At 35.9% G+C, this 13459-nt stretch overlaps 1 protein-coding gene across 8 annotated transcripts in view; it reads right to left on the bottom strand.

Annotated features, from left to right (window-relative positions):
- The window catches only part of EPHA5 (EPH receptor A5), a 378384-nt gene that overhangs the window by 336176 nt on the left and 28749 nt on the right, over positions 1-13459 (bottom strand). For all 8 annotated transcript variants that reach the window (XM_075544946.1, XM_075544949.1, XM_075544947.1 and 5 more), the window contains exon 2: positions 6090-6154. In XM_075544946.1, coding sequence (XP_075401061.1) covers positions 6090-6154 — 65 coding nt within the window. The remainder of the gene's footprint in view (positions 1-6089; positions 6155-13459) is intronic.

Genomic DNA, 13459 nt, shown 5'->3' with positions numbered 1-13459 from the left:
TCTTCATGCTCAGTGTGAACCTCGGTGCTTGAAATCATCTTCCTTGTGCAATATGAAGCAAAGCCACACTAAGGTTCTGGCAATACCCACTGAGATCATAACCAAAATAAAAGAAATAAGTATATTGCTCCTTATTCTTGCCTTTAATTTTGGGGAAAGAGAATTAAGCACCATAACACCTCCCTATTTTCTGCCTTTCTCCAAAATCTTAGTAATCAAGGGGGAAGACTAGCTCAAGTTTTTCTTGATTAAATTGAACTCACATATAAACCTTAGTCATTTTCAAATTAAAAACTGAATACACAGCCTATCTGTTTCAGAGAATTCAAAGAATGACAAGGTGACAGTGAAATAAGAAAAAGTACAAATTACTGTTTGAAGTCTCGCTTAACTAGCACTATTGTGTTTTTGTGGTTTTTTTTTCAGGCCCAGTCAAACAGAAAATTGCTGTCTCGATTTTAGAACAATACAACGTAAGTCAATATTCTGAAATGCACCTCAAATGAATAAATTATTATGAACGACCCTAAAACAGTTTCTAAAGTCAACAAAAGAAAACCTTTCTGAATAATGTTTATCCTCTTTCTTTGAGTAGGAGGAATATGTTGCAAATATAAATGCAGAAGATGAACTAGGCTTCAGAGATACAGCTCAGGAGAGTACAAAGGAGTCCCTGGTGTTCCACAGGAAGTAGAAAAACTCCATGGGGAAAGATCTGGCTCCACCAAAGCCAAGGAGGCAGGTGTGTCTTGTGATAATTTGCAACAACACATATGGGAAAAAATGAGCAATAGTGGAATTTCTATGATGTAAGAACATAGTCTTCCCCAAACAAACATCATACCATGTCCTTTTATTCCCATAGGAGTGAGCTTTCAATAACACTTGCTAAAATTTTTCCAGAATAATATTTACACCCTTGCTTAGCAAATGAAGATTAATCAATATTAGATGTTTTAGAAGTTGGCTGAAATGACTGTACAGTAATTACAAAGAAACAAGCACATCTTCCAAATTGGTGTGAATGACTTGGTACAGCTATGAATATGGGACTGGGAATACTAAAGGAGAGAGAGAGAGAGAGAGAGAGAGAGAGAGAGAGAGAGAGAGAGAGAGAGAGAGAGAGAGAGAGGTGGAAACATTGAGAGGAAAAGCTAATTTTAGAAGCAGTCTGTTGGGTCTGATATTACTCTGATGCTGTTATTCAGACATATTATGTCAAGCAGAAAAATAGAGCAACTGTATTGTTATAAGATTATTTTATTTTAATAAATAATTTTATTGAGGGCACATACAACTCTTATCACAATCCATACACCCATCCATGTGGCAAGCGCATTTGTACAGTTGTTGCCATCATTTTCAAAACATTTTCTTTCTAGTTGAGCCCATGGTATCAGCTCCTCATATTTTCCCATACCTCCTCCAAACTCCCTCCTTCATGAACCATTGACAATTTATAAATTATTATTATTTTGTCATGTCTTACTCTGACTGTTGTCTCCCTTCACGCACTTTTCTACTGTCCATGGGAGGGGATATAGATAGATCATTGTGGCTGGCTCCCCCTTTCTCCCCCACCGTCCCCTTCCTCTCCTGGAATGGATACTTTTAATATTGATCCTCAGGGGTTTATCTATCTTGGATTCCCTGTGTTTCCAGCTCTTGTCTGTACCTGTGTATGTACATACTCTTGTCTAGTCAGATTTGTATGGTAGAATTGGGGTCATGATACTGGGGGGAAGGAAGCATTAAGGAACTACAGGAAAACTGTATGTTTCATTGGTGCTATACAGCACCCTGATTGGTTTCTCTCCTCCCTGCTACCCTTCTGTAAGTGGATGTCCAATACCTACAGATGGGCTTTGGGTCTCCACTCCACACTCCCCCTCATTCACATTGATATGATTTTTTGTTCTGGGCCTTTGAGGCCTGATACCTGATTCTATCGACACCTCATAATCACAGCCTGGTGTGCTTCTTCCATGTGGGCTTTGTTGCTTCTCAGTTAGATGGCTGTTTGTTTATCTTCAAACCTTTAAGACCCAAGATGATATATCATTTGATAGCTGGACACCATCAGCTTTCTTCACCACATTTGCTTATGCACCCATTTTATCTTCAGTGATAGTGTCAGAGAAGGTGAGCATCACACAATACCGGATTATAAGAACAAAGTGTTCTTGCATTGAGGGAATACTTGAGTATAGACCCAATGTCTATCTTAATACTAAAAACCTATAAATATATATACACAGATCTATTTCCCCATCGTCATATATTATATATGTACATGCCTGTATTTAGACCTCTATAAATGCCCTTTGCCTCCTAGTTCTATCCTCTATTTCCTTTTACTTTCCTCTTTTCCCACTATCATAATCAGTCTTCATTTGGGTTTCAGTAATTCCTCTTGGTTACATGCCCTTGATCAAGCCCTAGCAGGCCTCCTACACCCTCCTCACCATTGATTTTAGATCACTTGTTCCTTTGTCCCTGGGTTTGTTAACACCCAATTTCTTTCCCCTGCCTCCCCCTTCCTAATGTGCCCCCAGAACCATTAGACCTGTTGTTTATTCCTCTGGATTGTTTATCCTGCCTATTTTATCTAGATAGACATGCAGAGATAATATGCACAAAGACAAGACAGAGCAAAACAAAGCAACAAAAGTAAACAAAATAAGAACAAGAAAGAGAAAAGTCTATAAATAGTTCAAGATTTGTTTGTTGACCTTTATGAGTATTTTCCAGTTGAGTCTGATGTGGTGCCATTCTCTGGCACCACAGTCTATTTTTGGTATTCCCCTGTGACTTTATTTGTCTGCTCCCCTTGCTACTCTGTTGCACAACCTTAGTTTTTCACCTCAGTGTGGTCGGGTCAGATCGGGCACAATTTCCCCACTGCTATAAGAGTTTGGCATCTGTTTTATTAGAAAGCCCAAATCAAGGTCTCAGCCATGTCAGTTCCTTTTGGGAGCCTCTCCTACTTTTTGAAAACTGCTGACGATTCTTGGATTCCCTGTGCTATTTGTAGGCACGCCTTCTTCCTTTCTTATGCACTGCCTCCTTGTGTCTCTCTGCTCTTCATGATAACACAAAAAAATATGAAAGGACTAGGTCGGGACTTAGGACACTTGTCTGACCTCGTGAATATATGAAATGGAAAAGACAAACTGGGTCACAGTCACAGATACAGAGGTAGTGTTTCAACGTTTGGGAAGAAGACAATTCAGTCCAAAGTACCCTCTCTTAATATAATCACATTCTTCAATTATGCCTGTTTTATTAGAATTATGTGCATCTTGGACGCTCATTTCTCTTAATATGTTTTTTAAGTTTGCCTTCATTTTGCATTTAAACTTCATAACACAAAATATACCTGTATTCCACCTTTATCTATTAATCATATTTGGACAAATTAATTCCACTAAGCACCTCTAAATTACCTCCTCTGTCTTTATTATACGTGATGTAAAGCTATGTCAAAGACAACCTTATTAAAATTACATAAATTTTAAAAGTTACTTGTTCAAATATATATATGTATAAAATTATCTTTATACTAACAAATAAAGTAAGAAAAAAAACCCTGAATTTGTTAGAATAATTTGGGAGACTCACTCCTTTTACACAGAGGAATCATGTTTTTATTGATGAATAAATAATATTCTATATGTATGCATGTGTTTATTTATGTAGAAAAACATTACTTGGGGTACAAAACTATGTGCAATTAAAATTTTTGTTGCTAAAGCTCCATCCTACTGGCACCCTCACCAATATACAAATTACTTCTGAGTGGAAGCAGCAAAAAAACACAAGTTAAATTCAAATGGAATATGGTATATATTCTAAAAGTTTTAAAAGTTAAAATCAAATGACCAGATTAACCATTTTCTCAAAGTGTCTATTTCAAAATATTTAGGCAATGAATCCTTTTTCTTGGTAAAATAAATGTACATACACACAGATTCACATATATACATGTGTGGCTGATGAGGGAATATGTTAAAAAAGGCAAAAATTTGGATGTTGGGGGAAGGATGAAAAGATAAAGTACCAGGAAAGAGGAAAAAATGAAATCAAAGAGGGACAGGATAACAAAGATAAAATGGGGAGAAATTAAAAAACTAAAAGAGGATACGATTAAAACAATCTAATGCCATTATGTCAGCATTGGCTATAGGTAAGTAATCTATTTCTTTTCAATTTGCTTATTTTCTTCTTAACAATCTACTTAATTTTCAGTGTTTTTTTCCGACAAATACAACCATAATTTTTATCAACACAAGTAGATATCAAATGAATAAAAGAAGAGAAGAGCACACTGAGATTAGGATGTTGACATAACAATTGACAAAGGACTAGGAATAATTATTGTAACTCGTTTCATTCCCATGATAAATTTTTTTGTAGTTAAGGACTGATTTACAAACTTGCTTCTCTCACAAATTGGAAACAAAATATCCAAAGAATTCTCTTATTTGGGTTGTTATTCAGATAAATATTCCTAAAAAATACTTGTAATTAAAAGAAATTAGCTTTTGAAGTTAAATGAAATATTGTAGTTCAAAGTTTTCCAAAAACGTACTTTACATATGTTAGATGAAATGTTTTTAATATAGTATTGCTTAAATACTTCTCTCTCATAATAGAGGATGGAAAATATTATGAGACAATGTTTCAAGGTAGTTCTATGATAAATTCAAGTACTTTTTGCATGAAAATTAGTATAAAGCTAAATTATTAAAATAATCCAGGAACAAAAGCATTTATGAAATAGTGAATTGTTTTCAATATAATAGCCATGCCGTATAACCAGAGCCCGAGTGCTGTAACGTGTCCATGTTGGGGTGTGAACTGCATGGTGCGCAGTTCAATAGCACCAGCAGCTCCTCAGAGAAAGACTGGATGGTCTCCTCCCTTAAGCACTGACAGTCTTGGAAAAGCACAGCCGTTGCTATGAGTGAGCACTGATTTGATGGCAGGGAGGTTTTTTGGGGTTGATACACTTAACATGTTCTGTACCATCTGGTAAATTAATATAGTAATATTCTACTTACCCTTTCAGTCCACTCTTAAGTTACTCTTAGATGGAATCAACTTGATGGGGGTAAGGTTTTGCTTTTGTTTTTAATGAGTATTCAGTTTATTTGATATTAGGATGTGTTATTAATTAGCTTAAAGGTAATGAAGGATACTAATTAAAATATAATTTATGTAGTAAAACCAATAGCATTTTCATTACATATAGCTGTATATTATTTTCACCCCAAATTATTTTTAATGTCTAATAGCAAAGCAATTACTTTTTCTAAAAGGTTGTCTATAATTTTTAAAACAACACACTTTTTTGAAGAGTTGTCAATGAAGAAAATTTTAAAAATAGAGAGAAAACCATTGACTAGTGATTGAGGTAATAGTCTAAGAAAGTCTTATTTTTTAAAGACACTCTTAATTTCAATGGAATGTAAACAAAGTCTTTTAGTAGTTTTGCTCCTTAATATAATGAAGGAAATTAGAAAACACAGAACCCAACACAGATCAGTACCAGTGATTAAAAATAATAGTTTCGTTTCCTATGTTATATAACCATAAAGCAAACAAAACACCTCACTGCCAAGGAGTGGACGCTGGCTTAGAATGGCCCTGCAGTCCGGGTAGTACTGCCCCTGTGGGTTTTGGACAGGAACTCTACGGCCGTAGCAAGCCCCTCTTTCTCCAGTGGAGCCCCTGCTGGTGTAGAACTGCTGATCTTGCAGTTGGAGCCCAACTCATAACCACTACACCGCCAGAGTTATATGTAATAATAAATCAGTAGGAAGTCAAATACTTTCGTTTCTTTATTTTGAAAATGAGTTACTTTCTTTGATCTGAAATATCCTGAATGCTGAACATTTCCTGTAGAGAAACAGAGAGGACAATGAATTCCAAACCTCTGCACACACACTTGCTCCTTTTCCTCGGTAGGATGTTGCTGGAAATTTCTCCACAGACAAGCCCAGGGCATGCTCAACCCTGGGGGACAGTTAGCATCATGTGTCTGCTTGCTTACCTTTAATTTCAGGAAACATATAATAAAGACTTACCCCATTTTTTGGAAAGGCAATCCATCCGAGATCTCCCATGACAGTACGGGAATCCAGTAAGTTTACTGAAAGAGAATGAACGGAGCTTAGTGGTTGCATATGCACACACACACAAATACATTCTTATTTCATTTATGATGATTAAATGCAGACCCCTGGTGGCTTCATGGGTTTCACTTTATGTTGGTAACTACAAGGTCAGCAGTTCAACTCTACCAGCCACTATGGGAGAAAGATGGCACTGTCTGGCCCCTGAAAAGATTTAAAGACTCAGAAACCTAGAAAACCAGTTCTACTCTGTCTGAGAGGGATACTATGAGTAAAATTTTACTCGAGAGGTAGTGAATTTATTTCTGTGAATGATATGATGAGTAAGAGGTATAATTTTAAAGTCATATTATTTGGATGTAAGAGAACAACTGATTTTGCATAAAAATGTGTAGAATGTTTTTATGGTAAACAATAATAAAGAAAACAAAAAACAAAGACATAATGAGAATAAAATAAAATCTAAACACTTGCTTTTGTTTCTTTTTTAGTTTCTAGTTTGGGGGACTCAGCTACAAACCAAAATTGTGGCAAAAGCACTACATTTTATTCAGGAAAGCTGCTATGAAACAATAATCAAATAATTTATATAAGTAGCAGTAAACTATTCCAAAAATTTTAATATTTTGTGGTATTAACTGATATTTTTCATCCAAATTGCAAGCTAATCAAGAAAAAATGTACACGTGTTTAACCAAGCCACAGAAAGTATAGCAACTCTCAGGACTGTCTCTCTGCTTAGTGTCCATTGTATTCCTCGCATCTACCATCGGCGTTAATACAATTATAGGTCGACATGTGCTGAATGCAGAATTTCCAGTTATGCTTTCATAAAAACACTTCAAAACATTTGGAATTATCAGGATGGAAGTCTGAATACCATTATGATTAAGTATGCAAGTGTACACACACACACAGAATGTTTGTATTTCAAGTTGTTTGCCTGTTCTCCTGATGAAATCAAATGAGCTTAAACCCAGTGGTGTCAAGTAGACTGATTCATGGTCACACAATAGAGCAAAGAGTAACTGCCCAAGGGTTTCCGAGGCTGTAACTTTTAATAAGAGGAGACTGTCCCATCTTTCTTCAATGGAGACGTGGCTGGATATGAACCACCAATTCTTGATCATTCACCAAGCACGTACATTAGCCCATATGCCACCAGAGATGCTTAAGAAGCTTACAGGCTGCTCTTTAGTCCATAGGATTTATATGTGCAACAGAGATAATTTTCTTCCTAAGCTATTATACATGAGTCCCATGTGTCTACTCAACTGAACCACTCCAAACAAATATGGAAAGGAAATAACTGGATTATGCAGATTAAGAGATAATGAAACCTCATAAAAGTATGCTTAGTTGTCAATGTATCAAAATGTCAACCACGGAAAATTGATGACTACATCTGCAAGTGTAAGCCTGGGGGACTAATAATCATCATAATACTACCTTGTTGTTAAGTGCCATCAAATCAATTCCCACCCATAGTGACCGACCCTATGTCCAACAGAATAACACACTGCCTGGTCCACTACCATGCTCACAATGGTTCCAGTGATTGACCCCATTGCTACAACCTCTTGTCAATCCATCTTCTTGAAGGCCTTCCTCTTTTCCCGGTCCTTCTACTTTACCCCCACCATGTGTCCATCAGTTTGTCATACTGCGGCAGCTTATGTGTTGCTGTGATGCTACAAGCTACGTGACTGGTGTTTCAAGTGCCATCCGGGTCATCCAAAATGAATGGGCTTCCGCAGGGCATCCAGACTTTCCAAAGACAATGAAGAAAGAATTGACTGCTCACTTTGGAGGAAGTAGTTGTTGTCAGCAATTTGCATAGTTACGAAACACTTCCGTGTAATCAAGGCTGAATGAATGAAGGCAGAACATTTTCAGAGACATTGCCAGATGAGCCCGTGGATCAGAGGGCAGTGGATACAGACAGAGGGGTTGATCTGAGTGGAGTAGACCATGATGACATGCCTGTGGGAAAGGAGCCTTCCAGATCCTCATTTTCTGGTGGGGCAGCAAAGCGAGGTAATAGGAAACAGCTGCAAAAATCTACTAATGTTTGCAACTTGGAATGGATGAAGTAAGAATCTAGGAAAATGGGAAATTGTCAAAATGAAATTGAAACCATCAAGACCAATAATGCGAGTAGTGATACCAGGAGGATAAGAGGAAAGTGGGGTAGAAAGGGGGAACTGATCACAAGGCTCTACATATAACCCACTTCCTGGGGGATGGACAACAGAAAAGTGGGTGAAGGGAGACGTCAGACAGTGTAAAACATGAAAAAATAATAATTTATCAATTATCGGGGGGGGGGGTAAAAATGAGGAGCTGATACCAAGGGCTCAGTGGAAAGAAAATGGTTCGATAATGATAACGGCAACAAAGGTACCAATGTGCTTGACACATGGATGGATGGATGGATGGATGGATGGATGGATGGATGGATGGAATGTGATAAAAGTTCTATGAGCTCCCAAATTATTTTTTTAAAAATTGGTATCTTAAGCACTAGTGAACTAAAATTGACTGGTATTAGACATTTCTAATCAGAAAATCTTATGGGACTGGGAATGACACAAATAAGGAAAAAAAAGTGCTGCATTCATTGCTAAAAAAGAAATTTCAAAATCCATCTTGAAGTGATAGGATTATATATCTGACTTAAGGAAATACTATCAATACCACTATTATTCAAATTTAAGTATTGTGGTAGTTGCATAATCTGTAGTCAATATGAGATTTAAGAGTGAAGCGGTGGAGTTTTGCCTGTCAATCAGGTGTCAGCTTGATAACATCATTTGGAGGTGCTAAGGAGATAAATAGCTCACTGGAAGCAGGACACGGGCTTACTCCCTGCTATACATTCCTGTGGACAAAGCACATGGAGCTACACTAGACCCCTGGAACTAAAGGAGCCACATGGAGACCCTGCCAGTGCTGAGATGCCTCTCCTGCCACTGGATCCACAAGAGTTTTCACCCACTGGCTTGTGATCTTCATGCCTTTGACATCATTACATGTGTTTCATGAGTCTGAAGAGGACTTTATAGATTGGTATCAGACATAAGGGCTAATATCAGAATTAGGGTCTTGATTTGGACTGAGGTGGAATGTTTTCTCAATATTCAATCGCTCTTGTATATAAACTGCTTTCTTATAGACATATGAGTACCTATCAATTTTGTTTCTCTAGTCTACCCAAACACAAGTACCAACAACCAAAAAAAAATGTTTTGAGAATGATGATGGCAACAAATATTCAAATGTGCTTGACACAATGGATGTATTTATGGATTGTGATAAGAGTTGTATGAACCCCCAATGAAATTATTTTTAAATATGCAAATAATCTGAGAATGTGAACTATAAGAAGAAGAATAAAGTATCAGGTTTAGAGTAAAACTAGTTTTAAACCTGTTGTATACAGATCACACAATGTTGCTTGCCGAAAGTGACAAGAATTTCAATCACTTAGTGATAATCAAATTCTACAGCCATCAGTATGGATTACAACTCAACATACGAGAGTGAAAATCCTCACCACGAGGGAACCAATAATGGACCATCATGAGGAACAGTGAAAACCCTGATGTTCTCAAGTTTTTCGTTTTACTTACATTCACAATCAAGACTCAGAAGCAGTAATTAAGAAATCCAACACGGTTGCATTGGGAAAATCTGCTACACAAGAACACTTTAAGGTTTCAAAAAACAAAGATGTCACTTTGAGGACCAAATCCAAGGCATTTGTAACCGTCTCACATGCATGTGAGGCCTGGACAGTGCATAGGGAAGACTGAAGAAGAATTAAGGTTCAAACAATGGTCCTGCCAATCACAGTAAATCTTCCATGGACTTCCAGAAGAATAAATAAAGCTTGTCTTGGAAAAAGTACAGTAATAATGCTCCTTGCAAGGGAGGATGGTAAGACATTGCCCCATAAAAATCAGACATCTTACTTGGAAAGACTTGGCCCAGGAGAAGGATAGTTATTTAGCACAGAGTAGAATCACTGTAAAAGAAGAAGAATCTCAGGCACTTGGAATCACAGCTGCTCCTGCAGTGGGCTCGGATACAGCAATGACAGCAAAGATGGCACAAGCACAGACTGCACAGTGCTTGCTTCTGTTCTACACAGGTTGACCATGAGTCTAACTCAATGGTACCTGATACTAACAATAACATACATAATTCATTGTATTTGCAGATTATTCTCATCATATTGGCTCTATGAAATCAACATTAAATAGTTGATCATTTTCTCCCCAAAACTTTAAAAACTGAAAACACTTTTGTTTAATATAACAAAAAATAAAACAAAAAACTTAAACCCTTTTACTTCCCTCTTAGCTTTCAAATTCTGGCAGCCAGTTAGCAAAATCTAATTTTCAGTTAGATACACACCCGTCTCTTTATTGTTGGCTTTTCTGGTTTCCATGGGAATAAGATTACATTAAACTTAAATGTCCTTGTCCTCATTTTAGTTTTTCTGGGACACTGGGGCTGTGTCTAGACATGACTAAATATCAAGGGAGTGCAAAGTCTATAATTGTTATGTTTATTCATTTTAATGACTCCATTGATTCATCACTGATATTGAGCAGAAGCTTATCTGTATGGACTAGATAATGTAGAGCAAATCAGCAAAGGAAAGGAGTTCTACTGCATTGACCCTTAATTTGATCTGAACCCTGTGCTGGCAAAGGGGTACGCACAAAATTCTAAAATTTTATCAGCAGCCTGCATGAGAAACATTGGGGTTTTCTACTTATGTTATCATTTAGATATATATAGATTGATATATGCATCATTATCAGCAGAATTACAGAAATGATTTTAATTTTTGTTATTCACATAAGAATTAGCTTAAACTTAAATAATTATATTTATTTTATGGCTTCAAATATATACAAATATATATTTATATATTCATATATATATGAAAGAAAATGAATGACCTTCCTGAAGTGGCTATCAATTCATCTTAATGAGGGTTTTTATTGTTGAGATATATAACAAAATATGTGAAAATGACATTAGAAATATATACTTCTAATGATGTAGTTCCATGGTATTTTTCAGATAAATGAATTAGTGGGTTTATTAGAATGTAAACTTACTCACTGTCTTATGATTGCTTTATTCCTAAAAATAGAAGGCTTCACAAAAATCCACAATGCAAAAGAGATATTTGCATAAACCTTTACTGAATTGAAATCTACGAAACAAAAAGTAAAACTAAGTGATTTCAGTAGACACATTGTAGATTTAAATTATTAACATTAGAGATGACTAGATGCAAAGAAAAGTGTTTTGGTTCAGTGACAGAAAATATAACTAAAAAATGTTTGAATATATGTTTGTATGTTCCAAAAAGTTCATAGAAACTGGAACTGAAAAATAATTAATTTCCCATGAATTTTTGAAACCCTCTTATATATAATATGTTTTTATCCTGTTACTGCATTAGTTGTCTCAAATGCGCTGCTTCTTTATCAATTGATAATTCTTCTTTGGTTCTTCAAAAGAAGGAAATAACTTCTTTAGGAAACCATCTTTGAACTTTCCTTCCCTAAAAGAGGTTAAGTATTTTTAAGCATCCATTAACTATGCATAATACACTGGTACCTTGTAATTGTATATTTTCTTAACAGAGGAAATATATTTAGTACTTGCTTATGTGTCTACCAGAACAGTTGGTGGCAGTGTTAACAAGGAACCCTATGGCCATTGGGAAGATCAAACTAGGTGTGACCACAGCAGCATAAGCCATGGTTCTCAGCATGGGCATTTGACAAGGTCTGCAGATAGCTTTGATTTTCAGCATTGAGCAATGTGGATTGGCGTTGGAGGTCACGTTTCTCACTGACATCTTGTGGGTAGATTCCAGGGATGCTGCTAACTATTCTGCAATACACAGCAATTCCCCCACCACACACATAATAAGGAAACATCTGTCCAAAAATGGCCAACTGCCAGGGTAGGGAATACCTGGCCCATAACTCTAGGTGTTAGTAGAAAATCTTATGCGCACATTCTTTGTATGGTTCATTAGCAATCTACTCTATCAGAGAATAAAATTAACAGATTGAAGATATTACTTCATAACAGTAAGGAAGTAAAATATTTTCTATAATTTAAAAAAAATAAATATTATGATTATCCAGGACCCATAATTATTTTAATATAACCAATATAAGAATTATTGTTAATGATCTATTCTATCCAATAATAATTCCCCAGTATTCATGATGCTATTTATGATCCTATGTAAGAAAAGATCCGATGCCACTTAAAACATTAATGTTGTTCTCCCAGACTATTTTAGCTCTTTTTATAGAAATTAGAAGTTTAGAAGAAAATGTGAAAATTTATATGAATGTGGACTTTCAAAAGTCCATTTCCCAAATTCATTACTCAAATTATAGAAAGGGGGAATTTTGGCACCAAATTGATACAGTCACTAAATATCTTCTGTGCTACAATTACAGTAATTAAACTGTTCTGAACAGTATATATGCTTGTTGTAAATTTCAATGAATACAGAATGAGTATTGATCCTCATTGTACAACTTAATTAAAAGTTGTCCAAAAGAAGACACTAATGAATATAATTAGAAGAAATGTTTGATACCACAAAGTTACACTGTAAGACATTAATTAGATATCAGAAATGTTATGGAAAATGATTTATTCCATTATTCATATTTTTACATAAAATCACACAATTAAATTGAGACAGCCTTCAATGTCATTTTCCCTCAAGCATTGTATAATTATGATAAAGATTAGCATATTGGTTACACACTAATCAGTAATTAAAGGACACATTTTCCAGGAGAAATAACTATCCAGGCATCAATAGGTACTTAGTTTACAACAAATTCCTATAGCTAATAAATAAGAAGGAGGGATCTCACTTCTGTAGAAACATTTAAAAAAATGAATATCACTTCACTCTCATTCTAACCAAATAACAGATTATAATAGAAACTAATTGAAAATAGTTTTGAAGACTAATTATTAGTCTTTGAGAATTTTACTAATCTCTTGAATAAACAGGGGAAGCAGGCATTTGTGGGCAGCCATTAAGTGCTTGGCTGAAAACGAAAAGATTGTCCAGTCAAATCCATCACCACACTGCAGGAGAAAGATGTGGAATTATGCTTCCATAAAGATTACCAAATTAAGCTTCCTGTCAATTCCAACTCACAGAGAGCTCATCTAGGGCTGTCAGTACTATACATCTTCACCAGAGCAGACAGCCTCCTCTTTCTACCACAGAGCACCTGGTGAACTAGAACCAC

The sequence above is a fragment of the Tenrec ecaudatus genome, chromosome 3, assembly GCF_050624435.1.
Source record: "Tenrec ecaudatus isolate mTenEca1 chromosome 3, mTenEca1.hap1, whole genome shotgun sequence".
NCBI classification, from domain to species: domain Eukaryota; kingdom Metazoa; phylum Chordata; class Mammalia; order Afrosoricida; family Tenrecidae; genus Tenrec; species Tenrec ecaudatus.
Note: the sequence above shows the minus strand (reverse complement) of the source record. Positions and strands in the feature narration are given on the sequence as shown.